Raw genomic sequence first — 26,833 nt, 5'->3', positions numbered from 1 at the left:
GAATGTTGAATGGAAATCATGTCAACACAGGACATTCTGCAGAAATATCAAAATATCTCTTTATAAAAAATACATGGAAATTTCAACCGATGACTTTAATATCATGATTTTCAAATTCCTGACATCAAGACGTAAAATTCTAACCCCAAGATGGCTAGGAAAATGTGAACATTTCTCAGAAAAATGAAATCATTTGTCTTCTTGAAGTCAAAACAATTGCATCAAATCAAACATGGTCACAATTTCTCTGCAGTTTTCAGAAATCAATCTGAAAAAATTACAAAATATCAACTGATGTCTTCAATTTTATGATTTTCGAATTCTTTACATCAAGACGTAAAATTCTAACCCCAACATGGCCAGGAAATTATGAACATTTCTCAGAAAAATGAAATTATTTGTATTCTCTGTGTCAAAACAATTGCATCAAAACAAACATGCAACACAATTTCTCTGCAGTTTTCAGAAATCACTCTAAAAAAATTACAAAATATCAACTGATGTCTTCAATTTTATGATTTTCGAATTCCTCACATCAAGACGTAAAATTCTAACCCCAACATGGCCAGGAAATTATGAACATTTCTCAGAAAAATGAAATTATTTGTATTCTCTGTGTCAAAACAATTGCATCAAATCAAACCTGATCACAATTTCTTCACATTTTGCAAAAAGTTGACTCTGAAAATAATACAAAATTTCAACCAATGACTTTAATTTTAACATTATTGGATTCCTTACATCAAGATGAGAAATTCTAACCCCAACATGACTAGGAAATTGTGAATAGTTTCTGAGAAAAATGAAATTATTGACATTGTTCATGGCATCAAAACAAAGCAGATTACAATTTCTTCACATTTTACAACAAAATTCACTCTGAAAAAAATACAAAATTTCATCCAAGGGTTTCAATTCCACTTGGAGTCATTTCCTGACATCATAACGAGAAATTCTAACCCAAACTTGGCCGACAAATATTGAGTTTTGATGAGAAAATCAGGAAAATTGTGTCAGTTATGGTGGTGATGTGTTTGCATGTTGTTCAGTTGTACAGCTGTATTCGCTGCAATATTTGCATTGACTGTCTTCTCAGATTTCTTACTTGTAAATGACCTTGACAGTGGAATCACTGTCATCTGAATAAACTATTCTACCGTCTGTAAACACTGCAATGTACCTAGGGTATCCATCTACAGTTACAGTTTCCTGGTATTCACCCTGTCTATCAAATTTCACTATCTTCCTACCATCTGCCACATAAATATTGTCTGCATTGTCAACTGTAACTCCCCATGGCATCACTAAGTGATCACTTCTAAATTGATTCAATATTTCAAGATTACTGTCCAAAACATAGATACAATTTTCATCACCACGACATGACACTATGAGTTGATATTTGCTATTCATGGTCAGAGACCAGGGCCCACTGAGTTGTTGACTTGAAATAATGTCCCCATCTCCATTACATTTGATTACACAGTCTGCACCGTTGTCTGCTATGAAAACATTTCTGTCTTTATCAACAAATACACCAGTGGGGTATTTCAGTTTACCCATTGCTATTATTTGTTTCACTTCACTCTTTGCATCACTCACTACAATGCATTTGTTGCCAATATCCGCTGTGTAATAGTCACCATTGTCTGCCATTTTTGTGTCTGTTGGTTGGAAATTGTGAGGTAAGCCATGAACTGTGACAGATGTTAGAATCTGTGCAGTGTCTGCTGTTACTGTCTTCACACTGCCAGGCTGGTCACTATGTCCATAGTCACAGACAAGTACATGTCCATTCTGGTTTATTGTCAATCCCCATGGGTTAAAGACTTCTCCTGATGATTTCTTGCCATCTCTCGACAATAAAACCCTGACAGTGTTGGACAGTGGTGTACCTATAGGTGTAAGGAAACAATTTGCAAATGTAGGTCAAAGGTCATCAGCTGATAAAACAATAGTACTGCCATTGAAACATGGTTTTTTGACATGAAGGTGACAATTTCTTGAAAAAAACATATCAACTGAAATATTAAAACGGTAAAAATTGTACTCATTTGCATAATTAATTATATTTCACCCACAAATTGTTCAGGCTGGTCAGGTAATTGTATTTTTTAGCTGTTTGTAAATGTTAGTAGTTGTTCAATTGAGTAATGACAATTATAGTTTTTGACATTCTTATTTTAATTACTTAGATTTGGGTAATAATAATTGCTCCAATTAAGTAATTTGCATAATTAATGAATTTAGGTAATTAGGCTGTATCTCTGTAATGGATTGGTGTAATATGCTACAATTTTGTGGAATTGTCACTGATGCCATGGCAGTGTCATTGTGTTTTGTCCAGTGGATTTTATCTCTGCGGTAATTAGTAATTTACATAATTAATGAATGTAGGTAATTAGGCTGTATCTCTGTAATGGATTGTAGTAATGTGCTACAATTTTTAGGAATTGTTTCTGAAGTCATGGCAGTGCCATTCTTGTCTTCTGTCCAGTGAATTTTATCTCTGTGGTAATTAGTAATTTGCATAATTAATGGACTTTGGTAATTAGGCTATATCTCAATAAAGGATTGGTGTTTTGTGCTACAATTTTGTGGAAATGTTATTGAAGTCTTGGCAGAGTCATTGTCTTTTTTTTAGTGAATTTTACCTCTGTGGTAATTAGCAATTTGCATAATTAATGAATTTAAGTAATTAGGCGGTATCTCTGTAATGGATTGATGTTATATGCCACAAGTTTGTGGAATTGTCACAGATGCCATGGCAGTGTCCTTGTGTTTTGTCCAGTGAATTTTATTTCTGTGATAATTAGTATTTGCATAATTAATGAATTTAGGTAATTAGGCTGTATCTCAAGAACAGATTGGTGTAATATGCTACAATTTTGTGGAATTGTCACTGATGCCATGGCTGTGTCATTGTCTTCTGTCCCATGAATTTTATCTATGTGGTAATTAGTTATTTGCTAATTAACCTGTATTTCTGTAACGGATTGTCGTAATGTGCTAGAATTTTGTGTAATTGTTTCTGAAGTCATGGCAGTGTCATTACATTTGGTCCAGGGAATATATTCCTTTGGTAATTAGCAATTTGCATAATTAATTAGGTAATTAGGTTGTTATTCAGTAATGGTTTGGTTAGTATGGTACAATGTTGTGGAATTGTTTCTGAAGTCATGGCAGAGTCATTGCATTTGGTCCAGTAAATTTTATCACTCTGGTAATTAGTTATTTGCATAATTAATGAATTGGTAATTAGACTGTATCTCAATAATGGTTTGCTGTTATATGCTACAATTTTGTTGAATTATCACTGATGCCATGGCTGTGTCATTGTCTTCTGTCCCATGAATTTTATCACTCTGGTAATTAGTTATTTGCATAATTAATGAATTGGTAATTAGACTGTATCTCAATAATGGTTTGCTGTTATATGGAACAATGTTCTTGAAATGTTTCAGAAACCGTGGCAATGTCAAGGTATTCTCTCAAGTTAATTTTTTCTTGTAAATATTAATAATTTGCATAATTAATGAATTTAGGTAATTAGGCTGTAACTCTATAATAATTCAGCATAATCAACTGGAATTTTTATGGCATTGTTACTGTTACTTAAGCCATGTCTTCACATTTTATCGTGTGAATAACATCCCTTTGATAATCATTAATTTGCATAATTGATGAATATACAGTAATTGGGCAATATTTTGATAATTGTTTGACGTAATATTCTGCAAATTTGTGTAATTGTTGATGTTTGTTGAAGTATTGTTTTCATAAGGCTACATTCACAAATAATTGTGAGGGGATGGAGGAATTAAGGGTGATTTAAAATTTCTGGGGGTAGTAGAGAGGGGGATTTGGTAATGGGGTATACTTTTCCTTTTTTCAGATTCTAGAGTTTGGTAAGAAATGCAATTAAACATGAATAACATTGTTATGTCAGCCAATGGCTAATGGTGATAAAAATTTATTACATTCTGGAATTTTTGGCTGTGAATGCATTGAAATTTATGAGAAAACCAAAGTAGACCTTGTAATAGCGGACAAAAGTTGCAAATGATGATAATTTTGGAATATTTCTATTCAATGTATCAACTGAAGTTTCTTGATATCTCCCAACAGCATGCTAAAACACAACATTCATCTTGCCAACCAAGCTTGTATAGCTGTATTTGCACTCAACTGGCATTTCCCAGGGTACCTCCAAGGTACCACACAAGGTAAGTGTTGCAGCCAGGAATTTTAAACCAGGGGACACTGTGTCCCTTTACTATTTATTTTTGGGGACATTTCGCACATTTTGGGGACAACATGCATCAGTTGTCAATCAAATTTTTGAGTATTTTATTATAAATTAGACATGTTTGCAAGAGAGGCAGGTTTCTATAGGCTATGTTGCAATTCATTTGACCTGAAGTACATCAATCAACTGCACAATAAAGAAAGAACCATAAACCGTGGCATTGAAACATAGTAGGACCACAAATTTGCTGCTCATCTTAGGGCATTCAATATTGTACTTGATTTCTTTCAAGACTGAGTGATCGAGCAAAATGGGAGTATGCAGCTTACATTACTGTGCTCTCGCTGTCGCTCGTAACGTTCGTAAATTACGAACAAAAATGAAAATTTACGAAAAGAAATAATGCCCGATCGGCCATTTACGAACAATTTTGTTATTTTTGAAGCCTGATTTTCGGTCAAGATTATGAATTCCGGGGAATTACTGTCATATCTCGTCTTTCAAAAACTTCTCTGCCCCTATCATCGGCGCCATCGACAATGGCAATAGCTTTTGACTTTGACCTGTGCCAACATGAGCATACGCGTAAAGGTTTCAAGATCCCCGGGTCGTGTGAATACTGGTATGTCACACGCGTGGGTATGTCATGCATTACGGTAGTTTCGAGATACCCAAACACTCACATGCTGTCAACTTTCCGAATGGACGCGGTGAAGCGATCGAGGGAAGCGGGCAGTTACAAATGCTTCAGATAGATTGTATCCTCAGCTGGGAAGGAAAGTTGGCCATAAAAACGGCACCTGATATGAAAAATTGGAAACAATGAAACCGCCGAGAAGAGATCAAGACAGTCAGCCGGAAAGACAGTGGAATTGCAGTCTGGACCGCCCATGGTTGAACGATTTACCGTACCGCAAAGTGTTTGCGTCCATGGTCAGTACATGGAGGTACAGGTGGAAACGAGCCGGAAATCTTAACCGGAAATCTTAGTTGTCATACATTTGTCATTTGACGATCTGCAGATTGAATTTTTTCAGTGAACATGGCAATTTAATAGGTTTCCTTCAAAATATTTTACAAGAAACTGTCTCAGCAAATGTTATGAATACTGATAGTTTTCTTTGATAATCCGAAAGACAATGCTGTGCACAGTCCCAAGACGAAAACGTTTATCCAGACCAAAAAATAAATAACGATCATCTGCAGCGTTTGAAAAGTATAACTGTCTCTAAGAAAACATTAGCAGGATCACCAGTCTCAGTTTGCGTACTTAAATTTGCTGTTATAATGAGACAAAATTTGCTCGAAACCACAGACTGCCAAATGTTCTGATCAGTGGTTGTTTTAAAGAATTTTAGAGATGAACATGGCATAATGACTGCAGCTACCAAGAGGTACCACCTAACACCTATGGATGACATGCATACTTTCAAAGTAACAGAGCTTTCCAAATATGAAAAACGGGAGAGATTTTCTAGCATCTAAAACTTGTGCAAACACTGATAATATTAATGACCACTTCATATATTAATATATATAATCATCAAGCACTGACTACACGCACAAGGGAGTTACGATTTGTGTCACAATATACTTGAAAATGTTATGTTGTGTAATAAAGATCGATTAATTGAATAACATTCACGGGCCGGTTGACCAAATGACACACTTTATTGAAACAAGGAAGAAATTTCAGTGTTACAAGCACTCATGACCCATGATGTACTGTGTTATTTAATATATCTTTTGAAAATGTGTATCAAGATTGAGTGTTCATTGTCAAAAAAAACTAAAAGGAATTTTTCACTTTCCCTTGTCTATAATGAAATCATTCATCATTTCTATACTCTTAACATCATTTTATTGAGTAGCAGAAGTGCTTGTTGAAAATGGGCAGGCTCAGCATTACATAATTTGTGCTTACTAATATATTTTGAACCAAATTCGTAAATTTACTAACAATTTCGAAAGGCCAGGGAGAGCACAGCATTACTGTGTCTACTCTACATGTCAGAGTTAGAGAAAAAAATGGTTTCCCTAATCATGAATACTGAAGTGAGAAGCTGATACTAGTGATAGACATAAACAAAGGTTGTTTCAGCTATAATCTAGTCTGCAATGCCAACATCTCTGTCACAGATGAAGTGGTCTATATGCTAGTGTTATTGGATTATGGTGGACAGGCTGTGTGTCATATACTTTCTGGAATTTGCACATATACATTTTTGCCTCATTTCTTATTTTTAAGAGTGAACCTTTTGATTTCTGCTAGTGGGGAGGGGGTCGGTTGAGCTGGAGGAAATGTGTATGGCATCAATTCCACTGTAAACCAAGGTCTAAAATGGTGTTGATTTTTGAGTGCCACACAAGAACAAATTCAACCGTGTGTTCACATCTTGCTAGCAGGGTTTTGAGCTGCACTCAATAAGCATTAATATTTCTGTGGCAGGGATACCATTAGAGAGACCCCCTGGCTTTAGCCAAAGTAAATATCGACTTGGTTGTAAAAGACCGCCACTGATGGGTGAAAACTCCATATATGGAAGATTTTTGCCCAATAAGAAATACCCAAAAAAAGTGGCTCCTTGTATTAATCATGACAGACAGGTCAACCATGTATTGCTTTACAGACGAACAGTAAGGTTTATTGTGAATTGGAATTTAAAAAAAATCCTAAAAAACCACCAGTCAGACAGTAACTGGAGATGACTGATAATTTGTTGAAGCTGGACCAAAATTTGGTGAGGGTGAAAGACAAAATTTTCTTTCACCAATTTTTTTTCAGTATTTCCTGATGTTTTTTGGATTCATGGTTTGGCCAGCAATAATATTGCCCTCAACACGGTACAGTGGTAGGCTTGCATTGCCGGGGCAAATACTTGCTTTTTCCGTTTTAAAAATTTTGAGGCTGTGACTTCTGACCTGGGTTAAAGGTCATAAAATTCTTAAATGGGGTCCTAAAAAGACAAGATGTTAGGTCTAAAATGGGCCCTGGCTGTTATACCTGTGGCCGCACACCCCTACTACTTCTCTGAATAAGTACACCACCTCCCACCCCAATCCCCTGCCATGGGAGTAAAGCAACAAACTGTAGTGACACTAAAAAATACTGGAAAAAAATCAGAATACATTAGTTGCCGTTAACATGTGATGATTTAATTATGTTAAAATGTGTATATCTTTGCACATGCACATCCCTGACTTTATTTCAAAGTTAAACAACCTTCAGAGATGAATTCAGAGATACTTGAGTTATGTTAATGTGCCTGCTTGATGTACAGCACATGGATTTCTAAAAGCCATCAGGGCATGGATGGTCTGTACAATGCTGCAAACAGTTGAAGTTTTCTTTGAGATATTTTCAAAGTACAATGAAAATAAAAACGGTTATCTCCACATTCTTTAAAAAATTATTGAAAACTGAAAAGCTTGCATGTGTACCACAAATTTATGTAAGATTACACTGCGATTAAACTTTGGCCCAAACATTAAATTGCAGCCCCACGCGGAAAAGCAAAAACCGTGGATACTGTGCATATCTGCACTGAAATCTTCACACAAACTGCACAGAGTAGTCTAATGTAATGCATAAGGATGAATGTTTCAAACTATGACATTGTATGTACTCTTTCCTTGTAATAATACTAATCTTTGAAAATGGCAAGAAATCAAAATGACTGTTAAAATGTGAATTTACTCGTCAAATGTTTCACAAAGGAATAATTTCCTAATACAGCAAAAGCCCACCCCTTCAGAGAAACCAGGAGAAAATAGAAATATATATTTCTAGGTCAACATATTTCAAGAGTTACAGCTAGTGGGGCTCTAAAGTCTTACTTGGTAATTGTCAGTGAAGAAGCTTTCTATCTTTTGTTCCTTGTGTTGTAGTCTTTATCAATGTATGTATGTATGTATGTTTGTATGACATGTCTATGTATGTATGTCTTTGTATGTATGTACATATAAATGTATACAATTGAATAATTACAGAGATTTCAGCACTCTGCATCTGATGGAGACTTTACTACTATTAACAGTATGTATTGTATTGTATGCATGCCATTGCAGTCATGTTAATATTGTCCATAATACAGAGAAGTAAATAATGATGGTATTTATGTCACATACATGCTACAGTTAGAATTTGACATTTGTTGTACTGCTGAGAGATTAAAATTCTACTTTCATAAAACTATGTACTGTAAAACTATATGTACTAGTACCAGTAATACATCATGAACAATTTAATTAAAATGCATTTTATTAATATCTTTCAGAGTGATAAGGACTGATTGGAGAACAGTGAAGATGACTAGTGAGATAATCTTTCACAGTCATACTAGTGATGATTAAAGGCCCTATAGCTGTATCTTTTTCGCATTATTTTTGTGATTTTACTTCCAAACTAAAACAAGTTCATGGGAATGTACTCATCGAGGGGTGTTTATACAGGTAGAATAAACTGTCCACTGGGACTACATGTGCAATTTTGAGCAAGATAAATAATAAATGTTTGCCCAAACATAAAATGGCGCCCTCATGCAAATAAAGCAAAAATAGAGTACGTAGTGCATATATGCATTGGAATCTTCACAGAAGCAACAGAGTAGTCCAAAATATAATGCAAACTGCTGAATGTACTCCACTGGGACACCATATGCTATGTTTTCTTTGTAATATTATCAATTTTTAAAAATGGTGGGAAATCAAAATAACGGTTAAAATTTAAATTTGCTTGTCCAATTTTTCAGTGGTAAAAGACTATATCCTTTAAATCTGTAGAATTTAAAGAAAACCAGTGAAAAAAGAAAACCTTTTTCAGGTTCACAAATTTCAAGAGTTACAGCTACAGGGGCTTTAATATGCAGTTTAAATTCTACTTGAACTGTGAGGGCAGTATTGATGATGCTGACTACAGGAGGAATGACTGCTGTCAAAGTTTCAAACTGATGGTGACAGAGATTCTGATTAACTTTTATCCTTTTAATGATGAATCTTGGGTTCAAATTCTACTTGAACTGTGAGGGCAGTATTGATGATGCTGTCTACAGAAGGAATGACAGCTGTCACAGACTGAAACTGGTGATGGTATTCTGATTAACTTGTAATGATAAATATGTAGGGTTCAAATTCTACTTGAGCTGTGAGGGCAGTATTGATGATGCTGACCATAGAATGAATGACAGCTGTCACAGATTGAAAACCTCATGGTGATGGATATTCTGATTGACTTGTAATAATGAATCTGCAGTTGAAATTATCTTGAACTCTGGTGGCAGTATTGATGATAGTAACCACAGAATGAATGACAGCTGCCAGTATAGAAACTGATGGTGACTGTGAGGGATATTCTGATTAACATGTTATGATCAATCTGCAGTTTAAATTCTACTTGAACTGTGAGGGCAGTGTTAATGATGTGGACAACAGAATGAATAATTGCGCTGCCACAATTTGAAAGTGAAAATGATTCTGATATATATATTCTGATTAACCTTGATAATCAATCTGGAGTTGAAATTCTAATAGACTGTGAGGGCAGTAGTGATAACAGTTACTACAGAATTGATGATCCCCGACAGTTGCCACAGTTTGAAACTGATTAGAAAGTGATGGTGGTGGGTATAGCTTTGAAGAATCATGGAAAGTGAAGAAAATCAATGCATTGTATTAAACATTTAGGATGTACAGTACATTTTTGTTTTCCTTGTTTCACTATTTTCAAGTTGACTTTTTTCTACCTTCTGCTCAAGTCTTACTAGGTCAAAGTTTATTTCTGTGTAAATCCTCTGCATACTGATTTTCTCAAAGCCTATCAGGGCTTATGACCACTCTCACACTTTACATTTACGATCAAAATCTTTCCAGCTGCAGACCTTAATTGTCCAAGGCATTGTATCAGCGATTTTACAACATTAACACAGCAGGGAAAAACAACCCTAAATATGAGCTGGTATGAGTCTAATAATGAACTGTCATGCTCACTTGTTATGGTTGTGATTCCATCACAGTGATGTGACTGTCTACTGAGTAATGGCCAACATTTAATAAATGACATTTTATGAATAATAAAGTATACTATGTATTCAAACAGCAGCTACATTGTAATTCATCAGGAATAAAGAAGAAAAAGATGGCATTGACACTGCAAAGTTTGCTGATTTGTATAATAATGTTTCTCCCTCGTGTGTATATCAGTGGCTGTAGTGTGTTCTGTAACTGACAGCATGTAGCTGATTAAATGTAACAAGACCACATCAAGCCCTGCTGTGTTAATGTTGTAATATTGCTGATGTTATGAAGGTATATACTGGAACACATATATTTATTTAATGCATAATTTTTTTGTTACGTTTAGGGTCTGAGTTAAGGGTCTTGAGGATGTAGTTTAGATAATTCATGAAATATTGCAAATATTCAGATCATTTCAAATTTCATGTAAATTTGGAGTCAGTATAATTCTGATTAGTTAAAATTTGCATATGTACACTTTGATAAATTCTGTTATCTTTTGGTAACAAAACATCAAACATTAGTTTTAGATTGAAAGAGCTATCTTTATAAAGATGTTTCCCATGTGATAAGCATTTTCTGAAGGAGCACTTTTCACATATTTTGTCATGCTTTACATATGCTTTTATCTTCCTATGGATTAGGTTATTTCAAGTCAAGAAAATAAGAATCTTTGAAGAACAGCTGTCTCACAGATTATCTGTTGATGCAATCAATTTTACTAAACCTAATAAATTTTTGAATATTCATTTTGGCTTGCTAAATCAAGTGATGCTACATACTGGTAGTGATCTTGTTAGATTTATTTCTGAATTTATGTTTGTTCAGTGTTTTCATGTTTAAAGTCATGACTTTGTTATCGTTGTTATTTTTTTTATTTTTTTGTGTATTCAGTTAGAGTCTTTTAAACATCTCTTGGTTTGAGTGTATATGGACTTGGTATACATGGTGGGTTCTGTGTATGCATAATTGCTGCTGTTCAGTTCATCTACAGCTGCTTCAACATCAGAGCATATACAAATCCCTTTCAATGTTGGTGATACGGTGGTAATATAGTACTGAACTTTTGATGTTTTCTACTAAATGACTTTTTGTGATAAGAGAAATTTTCAGATCTCAATAAAGATACTAATGCTTATAGTCTTGTAATACAAATTAATATTAAGTACTGAGTTGCAAGTAAGTAACTTTTATTAATGAATTACTGCAACAATAGTTTCTTTTAGCTGTCATGAAACAGGGGATTTGTGAGATGATGGATGTCCTTACAATGGATATTGGCAATGTATGTATTAATGGATGGATGATTTGATTGACGGATTATTGGATGAATGTATGGTCATCAGGATGTCTGTCTGTCTGTCTGTCTGTCTTCATTGATTGATTGATTTATGAATGGATTTCTGTCGGAATTGATGAATGTCTAGATGGATGTCTCTTTGTCTGGATGGATGGATGGATGGATGGATGTCTGTCTAGATATCTGTACGTCTTGATGGATGGATGTCTGTTTTATTTGATTGATGGGTGGATGTTTGTCTGGATGGATGGATGTCTGGATGAATGTCTGTTTGTCTGTCTGTCTACCTTTATGGATTGTTGGATGGATGGATGCCTATCTGGATGGACGGATGTATTGAGTGTTGTCTGCCTGTCTGTCTGACGGATGACTGTCTGCCTGTCCGTCTGCTGTCTGACTGTCTGACTGTCTGGAGTGATTGATTTATCAATAGATGTATGTCTGTCTCTCTGGATGGATGTCTGTCTGTTTGTCTTGATAGATGGATGGATGGATGGATGGCAGGATGGATGGTCGTCTGTCTGGCTGTCTCTGAATGGATGGATGGATGTCTGTCTGCCTGTCCGTCTGATGGATGACTGTCTGACTGTCTGGAGTGATTGATTTATGAATAGATGTCTGTCTGGACATGGATGTCTAGATGTCTATCTGTCTCTCTGGATGGATGTTTGTCTGAATGAATGGATGGATTGATGGATGGATGTCTTGTTGTCCTAATGTATGTCTGTATGGATGGATGGATGGATGGCAGGACGGATGGTCGTCTGTCTGTCTGTCTCTGAATGGATGGATGTCTGTTTGTCTGGTCTGTCTGTCTGTCTACCTTTATGGATTGCTGGATGGATGGATGTCTGTCTGGACTGATGGATGTCTAGATGTCTGTCTGTCTTTCTGGATGGATGTTTGTCTCAATGAATGGATGGATTGATGGATGGATGTCTTGTTGTCCTAATGTATGTCTGTCTGTTTGTCTTGATGGATGGATGTTTGTCTGTCTGGATGGATGGAAGGATGGTCATCTGTCTGTCTGTCTGTCTGGATTTCTTGTCCGGATATCTCTCTGTCTGGATGTATGGATGTCTATATAGATGTCTTGATGTCTGTTTGTCTTGATGGATGGATGGATGGATGGATGGATGGATGAGGATGGATGCTGGGGTTGATTGATTGATGTCCGTCTGGATGGATGGATGGATGGATGGATGTTGTGATGACTCGATGAATTGTTGTCAGTCTGTCTTGATGTCTCTCTGGAAGGATGTGTGGATGGATAGATGGGCGAATGGATGGATGTCTGGATTTATTGATGGATTTCTGTTTGCCTGTCTGGATGGATGGATGGATGTATGCATGGAGGAAGGGGTGGACGGATGGATGGATTGGTGTGTGTCTGGATGCCAGTCTGTCTGGATTGATGGATGGATTGATGACTGCCTGGATGGATGAATGGATGGAAGAAAGGATGGATGGATTGACAGATCGACAGACAGACGGATTGACAGACCGATTGACCAGTAGATGGAGTACTTACAGACTTGGTATTTGTTATGTTTATGCAAATTATGATTATGATAAACTCTCTGTTTTTCGTTTTTAGCTCCCATAGCCATATGTATATATGGCAATGGAAGCTATTCTTATAGGCTAGGGAAATGTCTGTATGTATGTATGTCTGTATGTCTGTATGTCTGTGTGTCTGTATGTCTGTATGTCTGTATGTCTGTCCGTCAACATCAAAAACTCCAAAACCACTGTACATTTCATCTTGATATTTGGTGTGTACATGGATGATGGGCTGTAGATGAGATTTTGTTCAAATGAAGTTGTCATTGCCAAAAATATGCAAATTAAGTGAAAAAATGTAAAAACAGTCAAAATTGAAAAAACTCAATAACCACTGAGCAGATTACATGAAAAATTAGCATGTAAGTACTTTTGGCTGACATGAAATGATTGTGGACATCTTGGGTCAGTATCTTGGACTTGCTATTTTTCATGAATTTTTTGTAATTTTCTCCCATTTTTGGTCAAAAAATCTCCTGCTCTGCTCTGAAACCACAAGTCCGATTGATTTGAAACTTGGTATGGAAGTGCATAGGAGTGACCTTTCCCAAATGTGGGCAAATCGTGGTGAAATTTGCATATTTTTAGTTTACACGTCCATAGACTCCCATGTATAAGGCAGATCTCCATAGACTCCCATGTATAAGGCAACGAAAAATAAAAATTTAGTTTCTCATCGTATTCATATTGCAAAAAGGATGCAGTGACACAAGTTTTAGTCCCCACGGATGAAGTCCAGTGAGCTTATAGATTGGGTCATGTCCGTCTGTTCGTCCATCCGTGAGTCCATCCGTTCACGCAGATATCTTGGATATTTTGACAAAATGTCATGTGACCTTGATGACCTTTGATCTCAAATATACATATTTGTCCATAACTCAGTAACCACAAGTGCTACCACCCTTCATATATGGTATGATGGGACAGCTTGTGACGCCACATATTGTACCTCATTAATTATGCACATATCTAATTTTGAGCGAGCCAATAGAGCTAGAGGTCTGATTTTTGGTATATAGGGATAACTTAGCAAAACAATTTTTTTTGACAAAATGTCACGTGACCTTGGTGACCTTTGACCTCAAATATACATATTTGTCCATAACTCAGTAACCACAAGTGCTACAGCCTTCATGTATGGTATGATGGGACACCGTATGACGCCACATATTGTACCTCATTAATTATGTGCATATCTAATTTTGAGCGAGCCAATAGAGCTAGAGGTCTGATTTTTGGTATATAGGGATAACTTAGCAAAACAATTTTTTTGACAAAATGTCACGTGACCTCGGTGACCTTTGACCTCAAATATACATATTTGTCCATAACTCAGTAACAACAAGTGCTACAGCCTTCATGTATGGTATGATGGGACACCTTATGACGCCACATATTGTACCTCATTAATTATGCGCATATCTAATTTTGAGCGATCCAATAGAGCTAGAGGTCTGATTTTTGGTATATAGGGATACTTAGCAATACAATTTTTTTGACAAAATGTCACGTGACCTCGATGACCTTTGACCTCAAATATACATATTTGTCCATAACTCAGTAACCACAAGTGCTACAGCCTTCATGTATGGTATGATGGGACACCTTATGACGCCACATATTGTACCTCATTAATTATGTGCATGTCTAATTTTGAGCGAGCCAATAGAGCTAGAGGTCTGATTTTTGGTATATAGGGATAACTTAGCAATACAATTTTTTTGACAAAATGTCACGTGACCTTGGTGACCTTTGACCTCAAATATACATATTTGTCCATAAATCAGTAACCACAAGTGCTACATTCTTCATGTATGGTATGATGGGACACCTTATGACGCCACATATTGTACCTCATTAATTATGTGCATATGTAATTTTGAGCGAGCCAATAGAGCTAGAGGTACAGGCGATTACCTGCAACAACTGTTAGCAGCTGCAGCAGCTACCAACCAACAGCAAGCCCAGACAACAGCCACAACACCACTCCAAACACTTTTAAACTTGATGAACTCGAACACTCAGAACAATCAGAGCACTCCGAACAATTTAAGAGCAGATTTAGAACCTCGGGTGTACATGCAAACCTGTAACAAAGATGAGAAATACCTCGATATTGTCGATTTTTTGTCAACACCCGATACTATGAAAGATTCCCATTTGCTCAGTACGGGAGAACATGATACGCGTCTTGTTTTAGAGACAGAAATCAGAAAACCTCGCCTAGAGTCAGTCACAATGAGTAATTGGATAAGAGCAAATGCTGGAATAATGTATGAATTAATTGACACAGGGGTCTTACAAGGGGTCGGGATCCTCAACTATCCGGCATATACAAGAAAAATCTCTCAGTTGGCCAATAAATACTCTTGGTCATCCTGCTTATTATACGATCGTCAGTACCGGCAATTTCAAGCCCAATACAAATTCCAATGGGGTAGTGATATTCCTCATCTGATGACAGTCTCTTTAGAAAAGAAAATTCCATTTTCTACGAGTACTACTAATAAGTCCTCCCAGCCTTACGCTAAATCCATCAATTCAGAAAACAAACCGGGTACCGTCCACAGGCCCCTATCGATACTCAATCAGGTCGTCCAATCTGTATTGGCTTCAATGAGGGTAATTGTAAATTTGGCACACTGTGTAACTATGCACATGTTTGTTTAGAAGCTTCATGTCGGAAACCCCATCCCAAAATAAACCATGATGCTACAAACTCAAAAAACGATTAAGCAAGTCGCTCTTCTCAATACCCAGTCCTCCTAAACATGACTTTCCTCTTAATTATTCCGTTTGGCAACACGAGCTCAAAAATGACCCAGATGCCCCCTTCCTCCTTGACGGCATAAAACACAGTTTTCATATTACTTATGAAGATGCACAATTCCAACCAGCCCACACACAAAATTAACGTTCTGCCACTGGTACTGTCCGGAAAAAATGTTGAAGATCAGCTGCTGGCTGAAATGGCTGAAGGCCATTACATCAAGTCAGACAAAAAACCTACCATCGTAAGTGCCCATGGCACCATCCCCAAACCAAATTCTCCAGACATAACGCTCATTCATGATTGCAGTCAGCCCCCTGGGAAAGCCCTCAATGATTATGCCTCAGACTCCCATGTTCAGTATCAAACTCTCTATGATGCCCTTAAATTGATCTCTCCGGGTAGTTATCTTGCTAAGGTTGACCTGAAGTCAGCGTACAGGTCTGTTAAAATCCATCCTTCTGATTACCAAGCCACTGGTCTTTAGTGGCAATTTCAAGGCGATACTCATCCCATTTACCTGTACGATACTCGTCTGCCCTTCGGAGCTAAATTATCCCCCAGTATTTTCATCGGCTTACACAAAGTGTTCAACGTATGATGGCTCGCAGGGGTTATCATGCTATGGTTGTTTATTTTTATAGATGACTTCCTTATCATTGCCCCTGACTATCGTTCTTGTCTTGAAGCTCTCAACACTCTCCTCAAGCTGCTCATACACCTGGGCTTCAGGATTGCTTGGGAAAAAGTTGAAGGTCCCTCCCAATGTCTAATCTTTCTGAGGGATAACTTAGCAAAACAATTTTTTTGACAAAATGTCACGTGACCTCGGTGACCTTTGACCTCAAATATACATATTTGTCCATAACTCAGTAACAACAAGTGCTACAGCCTTCATGTATGGTATGATGGGACACCTTATGACGCCACATATTGTACCTCATTAATTATGCGCATATCTAATTTTGAGCGATCCAATAGAGCTAGAGGTCTGATTTTTGGTATATAGGGATAACTTAGCAATACAATTTTTTGACAAAATGTCACGTGACCTCGATGACCTTTGACCTCAAATATACATATTTGTCCATAACTCAGTAACCACAAGTGCTACAGCCTTCATGTATGGTATGATGGACACCCTATGACGCCACATATTGTACCTCATTAATTATGTGCATATCTAATTTTGAGCGAGCCAATAGAGCTAGAGGTCTGATTTTTGGTATATAGGGATAACTTAGCAAAACATTTTTTTGGCAAAATGTCACGTGACCTTGGTGACCTTTGACCTCAAATATACATATTTGTCCATAACTCAGTAACCACAAGTGCTACAGCCTTCATGTATGGTATGATGGGACACCTTATGACGCCACATATTGTACCTCATTAATTATGCACATATCTAATTTTGAGCGAGCCAATAGAGCTAGAGGTCTGATTTTTGGTATATAGGGATAACTTAGCCGAACAATTTTTTTTAACAAAATGTCACGTGACCTCGATGACCTTTGACCTCAAATATTCATATTTTTCCATAACTCGGTAACCACAAGTGCTACACCCTTCATGTTTGGTATGATTGGACACCTTATGACGCCACATACTGTACCTCAATAATATTATGCGCATATCTCATTCTGAGCGAGCCAATAGAGCTGGATGTCTTATTTTTGGTATATAGGGATAACTATAGGAGAGAAATTTTTTGACCAAATGTCATGTGACCTCGATGACCTTTTACCTAAAATATATGTTTATGTCAATAAATAAGTAACCACAAGTGCTATGTCCTTTGTATTTAGTAGGATGGGAGACCTTATGACAACACACGCTTTACCTCATTAATTATGTACACATCTAATTCTGGGCAAGCGAATAGAGCTAGAGATCTGATTTTTTGGCATATAGGGATTAATTAGCAATATAATTTTTTTTTTCAAAATGTCATGTGACCTCCATGACCTTTGACTTTGATTATACATATATATGCATATTTCAGTAACCACAAGTTCTATACCCTCCAATTTTGATAGGATATTAGACCTTAAGATTTATAATGCGCATATGTATTTCTTGGCTGGCCAATACTGCTTGAGGTCTGATCTTTTTTCCCGATTTAGAACCATAACTTAGACATGCCTCATGTGTTTCAAATTGGGAACAACAACATAGACCTATGTGCCCATAGATCTCAACATATACACCCCAGTGATACTTCTTAATGACCACATTTTCCTGCCCCATCAAGACTAATACTCCTATTACAAGTGGGGACTGTCATTGTAAATGACTTGTTGAGTTAATGGTTGTATCACAGTATTCGATATATCTAATTCTGTATTTTTTCCATTTATATTCTGAATAATTACATTAAACATATTTCACTGTCTCCAGTACATATAAGTATTTTCACTTCATGCACTTTATCCCTTTCACACATGTTCAAATATCTGACCAGAGAACAAACACTAAATAGTCCAGGATGGGAGCTACAGTGTCATTGACGCTATTTTTCGTTTTTTGATATTGTTCAAAATATACAAATTAGCTCAAATGATTTTTTGGGTTAACAATCTTCTATATCATGCACTGGGCAAAATGCATGATATACAACTACACACTATACTGATTCTGTACATGTGTTAAATACGTTAAGTATACACGTATGTATACTAATAAAATGCAAAACTACAGTTTACACTTAGTGTGTAAAGATCTGCATAACGTACACTCATTGTCTGCATATATATACGCTACGCATATCAATGTACCGGAATGTTCCATATACAAAGATATACGTTGCATATGCAATCAATCTAATGTTCAATATGCGTCAATATATGTAAATATACTTAACGTATATCAAGCATTTTGGCCAGTAATAACTGCTGGTAACACAGCTTTTATATTTGGTATACAGGTATCTAGGGATGACCTAACTTAGATTTGTTGAAATTGTGACGAAATATGCTAATTTGTATTTTTAAGGCAATTATTGTCACTTTTGGTCATAAACTCTTTAAAAAAAAATTTCTGCATAAGAGCTGGTCTACAGCTTTGATATTTGAATATTCCTGCCTAGGGATGACTTCTTTCAGATTTAATTTGTTTAAATTCTGTAGAAATATGAAAAATTCTATTTTCTATTCTATCAAAAATACAACTTGTCTAATAACTCTGATATTTGGTATACAGATACATAAGTGATATCAAAATATACTATCTTCAAATTATTTTGAAGGCTACAATTTTGTGTATTTAGGACATTTTTTGCAATTTTTTGTTTAAAAATTTGTTTATCAAAAACTAATTCTCTGATAGCTTTAATATTTTGTATACAAGTTTCTAGGGGTTATCTTAGTGTAATATAATATAGACATTGTGATGAAATAGTCAATTTTATATTTTGGGGGAAATATTTACCATTTTGGTCAAAAGTTACTCGTCTAGGCCCAGAGCTTTTTAGCTCCGCTGCCAGCGACGCAGAGCTTATCAAATAGGTTGATTTTCCGTTGTCGTCAGTTGTCGTCCATTGACCGGCTTCCGGCGTCCCTCAACAATGTCCTTCTCCTCTGAAACCGCAAATCCGATTGCTTTGAAATTTTATATGCAGTTCACTTGGGGTAACCTCACTTAAGTTTGTTCAAATCGTGGTGAAATTTGCATGTTTGTATTTTGGGGGCATTTTTTACTGTTTTTGGTAAAAAAATCCTCTTCTCTAAAACCACTTGTTCGATTGCTTTGAAATTTGATATGCAATTTACTTAGGGTGATCTCAGTTAGATTTGTTCAAATCAAAGTGAAATTTGCATATTTGTATTTTTTAGGCAATTTTTGTCGTTTTTTGTCAAAAAATCTTTACGTACGTATCTTTATGTATGTATGTACGTACGTATATACATACATACATATATACATACATACATACGTATGTATGTATGTATGTATGTATGTATGTATGTATATGTGTGTATGTATGTATGTATGTATGTATGTATGTATGTATGTATGTATGTATGTATGTATGTATGTATGTATGTATGTATGTATGTATGTATGTATGTATGTATGTATGTATGTATGTATGTTTGTATATATGTATGTGTGAAGAACCATAATAGAATCCACACAGATGACTGACCATAAGAATGCTGAGATTCATCTACATGCTATCAAAAACTGTAGTTAGTTGGATAAGTAGTTTAAGAATATGCTGTTAAACAACAGCAGTAAAATTCAAAGGGGTAAGTTTAAGAACTCTTGATAGATAAACAGCTGTAGGTGATATTGAAACCAAGTCTAAACCAAGATTATGTTGCCTTATACTGTTTTACTGTTCGAAGACATTACGAAGAATCATGTCAATTAACTGCTTATTTGTATATTGAATGACTTTTCACAATCAGATTGATATCTCAAGAAATAGTCAAACGAATTCAGGAAATATGTTGCAGACGTCGAGTTTAAATTTACTTAACATTTGAATGAAGACATTTATCAGTGTCACTCAAAGTAATTGCTAATTGACAGTTAATGAACTTCCTAATTAGTTGGCAATGTCAAGAAATACAGCATCAAATTTTATGCAACTTGGTACAGATGTTGATTTTTCAAGATTATTGACATACTGTATGATGATATAAAGCAGTATCATGTCAAGTGATTGCTTCTTTACATAACTGATGAAATTTCGTTATGAGTGTGATATGTCTAGAAATGTTTCAGCAAATTTGATTAAACGTTGTACAGATGTTGATATTCCAGTAATGTTATGGCATGCAAATATATGTATTAGTATCATGTCAATTAACTGCTGATTTGCATATTTTAAGAATATTCGTAATTAGGCTGACACGTCAAGATGTGGTTCATCAAATTTCATGAAATTGGTACAGATGTTGAGGTCACATTGCTTTAACATGGAATAAAGACATTAAGTTAGCAGTTTCATGTTGGTTAATTTTTAATTGACATATTTCATGAACTTTCCTAATTAGAATGGTATGTCTAGAAATACGTCATCAAATTTGATGAAACTTGGTAGATGTTGATCTCACAGTGCTGTAATACCATTCATTGACACTGAAGTAGAGAAATACACATCAAGTGCACATGATATCCATTAATTGAGTTACACGCACTTGTCATCACAATTGGGTACAGTGGTCTTTTTTGGTGAATTTTGCCTAGATTTTTGATGTTGACATGTCCCTAATAATAGGCCGTCGACGAGTCTTTGCAGATTATAAACTGGACACGAAATGGTCGAAAAATCGTGCACATAGCAGCCTGCACACGGATTCAGTTGCTAATCTATGGCGTTTTCCATAGCTGTCGTGATGGAATGAAAAGTTGAAGTCCAAATCCTCACGTACAAGTCTGGTCGGAATACGACCAGCACTAGTATGGACACACAGTATGTTTTGACAGCCGTTAGTTGCGAGCGGTTCACTGATGCTATCGACTATTCATGCACTTATTGAAATTGTACACGGAATCATTCATTTTTATGCAGATTTGGAAACCTTTAAATTCAACAATTTCTGGACGGAGACGAACTGGACACTTCACTTTCACTTCGCAACATACTGCACTTAGACCGAGATATTTAGACGCCCTGATATTTGAGGTACTGACTTCTTTGAGAAGGCCAGTCTATTCGACCGCGGTAGACCACGTCTTTAGATTGGAGGCAGCCTACTTTTCAAGACATTAACCATGTAGGAATATTATGATTAAACTTTGCCAACTCATGAAGTACTTCTCGCCTGCAAATGTAAATATTACTGCCCTCAACGTAAAAGTGAAGTACTAGAGATAGCGACGAGCATTGAAAACAATATTTGTAGCAGATGAAGACCAATGTACTCAAGTACGTGAAAATATGTAATTGTTTTCATGCAGCAACCTACCTCTTTCGACCTGCCTTAGCTGATGATAGACATTCTTCTGTTCATCGGGAATGTCAGCGTCATCAACGATTGCCTGGATCCGTTCCTGTAGACTCTCTTGCTTTGCAGTCAGACTGGCTGTGGCAGCTGTCTTCCCTGACTTTGCCTTTACCAACTTCCCGAATCCCTCTATCAAATCTTGTTCCTTTTTGTAGGAATGTCAAAGTCATGAACAATGTTCTCCACATACTCCATGAGTACATCGCCCTCTATCACCAGCTTTTGATCAGGCTTGCGACTCTTGTCTGGACCAAAAGGCAGAAACTTCTGGAAAGCCGCCATTAACTCTTGCTTTATTTCCAGTGGAACATCTACTTCATCTATTATGGCCCTGTATTTCGGACGAACTCTTGTCGACCAAAACCAATTCAGAATGAGAAGCATTCAGTTGTTGTAATTCAGTCTGAATATTGATCCATTCATTCATAAGTTCATCGAGTTCAGATATTCTCTCCCTCTCTTGTTTCACTGACATCGCTCTTAGAATATCTCTGTCTCTAGCTTTCTGTCGTGTATTTGCTTGCCCCATAGTAACAGAGGCCTTCATTCCTTTAATGTCGGATTCCATTTTCTCATTCATCTCTTCGATCGCCTCAATGGATTGTGGGTATATCTTCTCACCTGGTTACAGAAATAAATGATAAAAATATAATACTAGGTTTGACTCAAATACAATAATAACGTTGCTTAGAAGAGAGAGAGAGAGAGAGAGAGAGAGAAAAAGAGAGAGAGAGAGAGAGAGAGAGAGAGACAGACAGACAGACAGACAGACAGACAGACAGACAGACAGACAGAGAATAACACAAATATAAGAGCAAAGTAATAATATGTAAAATATGTTACTTAAGTTTCAGAAACACATTCTTAGTTCTACACTCATTAATATTGTAGAATGGTGCCTCTTCACCACATACATAGACTTCACACCACAGATGCTTCACAGGTGTCAGTGAACATACCTTCGGTGTCTTCCAATTCCTCCTTACATAGCAGATACTCTTCATAATCTATCGATGTTCCTAATGACAGGTATAGAGCTCCAATCTCATCCAGTAGGGTCTCAGACAGGAATGTACTCTTCACCATCCTGTGAAGACTTCCACTAGAATAGTCACCCATCAACGACTCCAGTGCTTCTAATGACTGGCAATCGATAATGTAAGAAATGCTTCCTTCTCCTGTTTCGAGTAACCGTGTTCCTTGCCGACGTTGATCTAGTTGTTTTCCTACCAGTACGGCATTGTCTTTTGTTCGTTCGCTGGAGTAGAATTTAGCAGTAACTTCTCTCACTTTTTTGCCTTTTATCGGAATAACACCGTCTGGTTTAACTTTTATTTCAATTTGACCTGAAGTGACAAAGAAGTACCATAAGGATGTCCTTTCGTTTAATAATTTGTGCCGGTAACTATCGCCTGTATCACGTAGTGAAAATCACTACAAAACAACAAAAATTAAGCAAACTAGCCATACCTTAGGTATTCTACAAAGATAGCAAAAAAAAGCTTACTTCATGACGAACTGCAGCTCATAGGATTTGTGAAACTTGGCTTATTTCCATTGTATAATATGCAAATTCACAATCAAACTGTGATGTTTGCAAGAGTACAATGTAGACATTGTCAATTACAGTGCCTCAGTAGCCCTGGCGTTCGATGAACTTTTTTCATTATATTCGTTTTGTATCCTCTTTCAAGTTGTTTACAGGGTTGCATTAACAAGCTGGGTACACAGTATCGCAAAAGGCGTTAGGGAGTATTAAAGTGTTTTAAATTACTTGCAAGGTAATGAATAAAATTGTCAAACGGTTCAGCTATGGCCCTACTTTAATTCCAGCCTAAAATACCGTATATAATCCCTTATTAATGCTTTTACTAAAATAGTTATATTTTCTTACGTCGACGACGCTTTCGCTTGTTTTTCCTTGTCCACAGCTGGTGAGACGGAGAATCTTGTGACCTTTTGATTTCATGAACATCTTGTATACCTGAAAAAGACAGCGTCAGCACGGATCAAATATAAAAATAGTTTTTTAAAGCTAACTTAAAATTTACAAACTTTATGGCATCAATAAGATTTTGTACAAATATAACATCGTTGCAATTAAAAATAATACGTCTGACGACTAATAATATCATCTTCATGAATAAAGACCTGAAAAATACTTGCTCAGATGTAGTATAGTAGTGCAATTTTAATCTGTACAACATAGCACGTATACATTAATCTGTACAACATAGCACGTATACATCACTGTTTCCTAACAGCAAAGGTCGACAGCATAAAACATGCCAGTTCGATGAAAGATTTTTGTTGGAAACGTTGAACCCTAATGTATGAAGGCAAACACGCTTATTTAACAAAAACTTCAAAAAAATATACCCGGTGTATTCAAAATGTTAATACAAAATGCCGTTAAACAACTAGGACGTATGAATTCCCCCGCAATGTATCCAAAGTTGACCAAGAACGAAAGACCCGAACATAGTCCTTTTTTGTGACAAGCTGTTTGATATTGATGGAATTTTGAAATGAAACATATTGATCTTTCGGGCTTCATCTATATCAAAATGTTTAAAAATTCTTTCTGCTTATCTTATATCAATATCATTGAGTAACAGCTTTAAGTTTTACTTATCCATAATTGTATCTTGAATGAGTACTCGCCAATTTATTTATTTTTCAAGACACATAATAATATTTATATTTTTGCATTGCGAGGCTCTACAGTTATCAAAGTATACATACATACATACATACATACATACATACATACATACATACATACATACATACATACATACATACATACATACATACATACATACATACATACATACATACATACATACATACATACATACATACATACATACATACATACATACATACATACATACATACATACATACATACATACATACATACATACATACATACATACATACATACATACATACATACATACATACATACATACATACATAGTATTACATACATACATACATACATACATACATACATACATACATACATACATACATACATACATACATACATACATACATACATACATACATACATACATACATACATACATACACTTTTTGAAATCAAATATGTGCAAAACATCGAATATATGTATAATATATATATATATATATTATATATATATATATATATATATATATATATATATATACACACTTTTTTGAAATCAAATATGATCAAAACATCGAATATATATATATATATATATATTATATATATATATATATATATTATATATATATATATATATATATATATATATATATATAATATATCTCAAAACTACCTGAATTGTGTTCGCCTTGCCTGGTGTGATCATATTTCGATGGCTGACCACTTTCAAGTTTACGGGACTCACCGTATTTACAACTTGTACCATCTGAAAAAGAAATAATTTCAAGTGAATAATATTTTCTCGAGAGAAATTTTTGTTGTCAGGTGAATGTATATAGAACGTACAGGAACACAGATATGGATGTAAACAATTGTTATTATCATTAATTTTATTCGGCATGTAATATTGCCGAATCTTATTTGACAGTCTTATTAGATATACACATACCCCTGCGCGCACGCACTCAACAGCAAACATGACAAAGAAACATGTATACACACTTCATAATGCAACAACAGACCCATGTTCTGTATATGTAAGTCCTACCTTTTAGTTCGACAGCTGACTTTGTTTCTGTGTTGATATCATCCTTGTCATCGGAGCTGGCTGACATTTCGGCCGTTAAAGCAGCAATGAAGTTGCCATTGCTGTCTTGCAGGTCCTTGACAACCTTATCCTGTATGTGGTCTCTTATGATCTTGGCTCGCTGCAATGCTGTTGGGTTTTTCAGCATGACTGACAGTATCCGATCTGTCAAATCCTTCGGATCTCCATTCATATCTACTGCACATTCTTTCGCTTCGAGTTTATCCATGTGTTTACAGACGATCTCATCGCTGTGGGAACCTCGAGGGTAGACTACAGGTATTTCTGCACTCATGGCTGCCAGAGTGAGGTTGACGTAACTCGTGGTAGATGGCGGAATCAATACAAGGTGAGAAGACAGCAGTTGACGGTTAAGTTCATCAGTATTTGTCACGAATTTAGGCGTGATCTTCAATCTTGAGCTACGTGTCAGCTTCTCCACTATCTCTTCTTCTTTCCATTTTGGTATTCCAATAATTTTCCACGCCGGGGGAATTTTGTGCAGCTCATAAATTTTGTCAGCAACTTGTTTTACCGCATTGATGACGACATCAAGTTTCTTTGGGTCTTCAAATTCGTATCCTTGGACGACAGATAAAATTTGAAATCTTTCACGTTCGCGTATTGGTGTTTTGTCCGATCTTTCGGGCGTTAAGTATGTTTTGTTTACCATTGGAGATAGAAGCTCTTGATTGGTTTCCTGATACAGTCTACTGTATCTTGCGTGTACAGATTCTCCGATAGAAAATGAACATTTCGCATTCTTGAACTCATTTGACATAATTAGCTTCCGAAATTTCAGTTCCTCCTCACTGCAGCCCACAATCAAAGGTGTGATGTCATCTTTATCAAATAGATTGATCAGATAACAAGACGCTTTTGGAAACACCTTATTTAGGATTTTAAAGGTAGCTTCCGAGGTGAACGCACTGAAGCCAAACACGAATTTCACATTTGCTAATTCTTCTAAATCTGGATAGTGTTCGTTATGGTACAACAACCAGTCACGAGTTGGCTCTCTGAATTGCAGTGTGCCGGTCTTTGTTGGAAGTTCAAGAGTGACACCGAGATCTTCTGCCTCCTGTTCCTCTTCTTCACTCGCTTTTAATGCAGTGCAATGGACAGATATGTTCATGTCCTGGAGTAGTTTGATCACTAGATGAGTAGCATCGGTGATTCCTCCATGAATTGACGGTCCCCATCGATCAGATACGATTACCGCCTTTTTTACCAT

At 36.1% G+C, this 26,833-nt stretch overlaps 2 protein-coding genes across 2 annotated transcripts; both read right to left on the bottom strand.

Moving 5' to 3' along the window:
* Window positions 1–201: 201 nt before the first annotated feature.
* LOC139129821 (tripartite motif-containing protein 2-like) lies at window positions 202–22,011 on the bottom strand. The gene is made up of 2 exons (XM_070695505.1): window positions 21,813–22,011; window positions 202–1,895 (listed from the first exon to the last, which is right to left on the bottom strand). Exon 2 carries the CDS (start codon window positions 1,654–1,656, stop codon window positions 1,102–1,104), a length of 555 nt encoding a protein of 184 aa, XP_070551606.1. The 5' UTR covers window positions 1,657–1,895; window positions 21,813–22,011; the 3' UTR covers window positions 202–1,101.
* On the bottom strand, window positions 22,011–26,833 carry LOC139129126 (uncharacterized). The gene is made up of 5 exons (XM_070694783.1): window positions 25,561–26,833; window positions 25,186–25,278; window positions 23,746–23,835; window positions 22,811–23,197; window positions 22,011–22,472 (listed from the first exon to the last, which is right to left on the bottom strand). Exons 1-5 carry the CDS (start codon window positions 26,831–26,833, stop codon window positions 22,168–22,170), a joined length of 2,148 nt encoding a protein of 715 aa, XP_070550884.1. The 3' UTR covers window positions 22,011–22,167.

The sequence above is a fragment of the Ptychodera flava genome, chromosome 3, assembly GCF_041260155.1.
Source record: "Ptychodera flava strain L36383 chromosome 3, AS_Pfla_20210202, whole genome shotgun sequence".
NCBI classification, from domain to species: Eukaryota; Metazoa; Hemichordata; class Enteropneusta; family Ptychoderidae; genus Ptychodera; species Ptychodera flava.
This window is presented reverse-complemented; position numbering and strand designations above follow the sequence as displayed.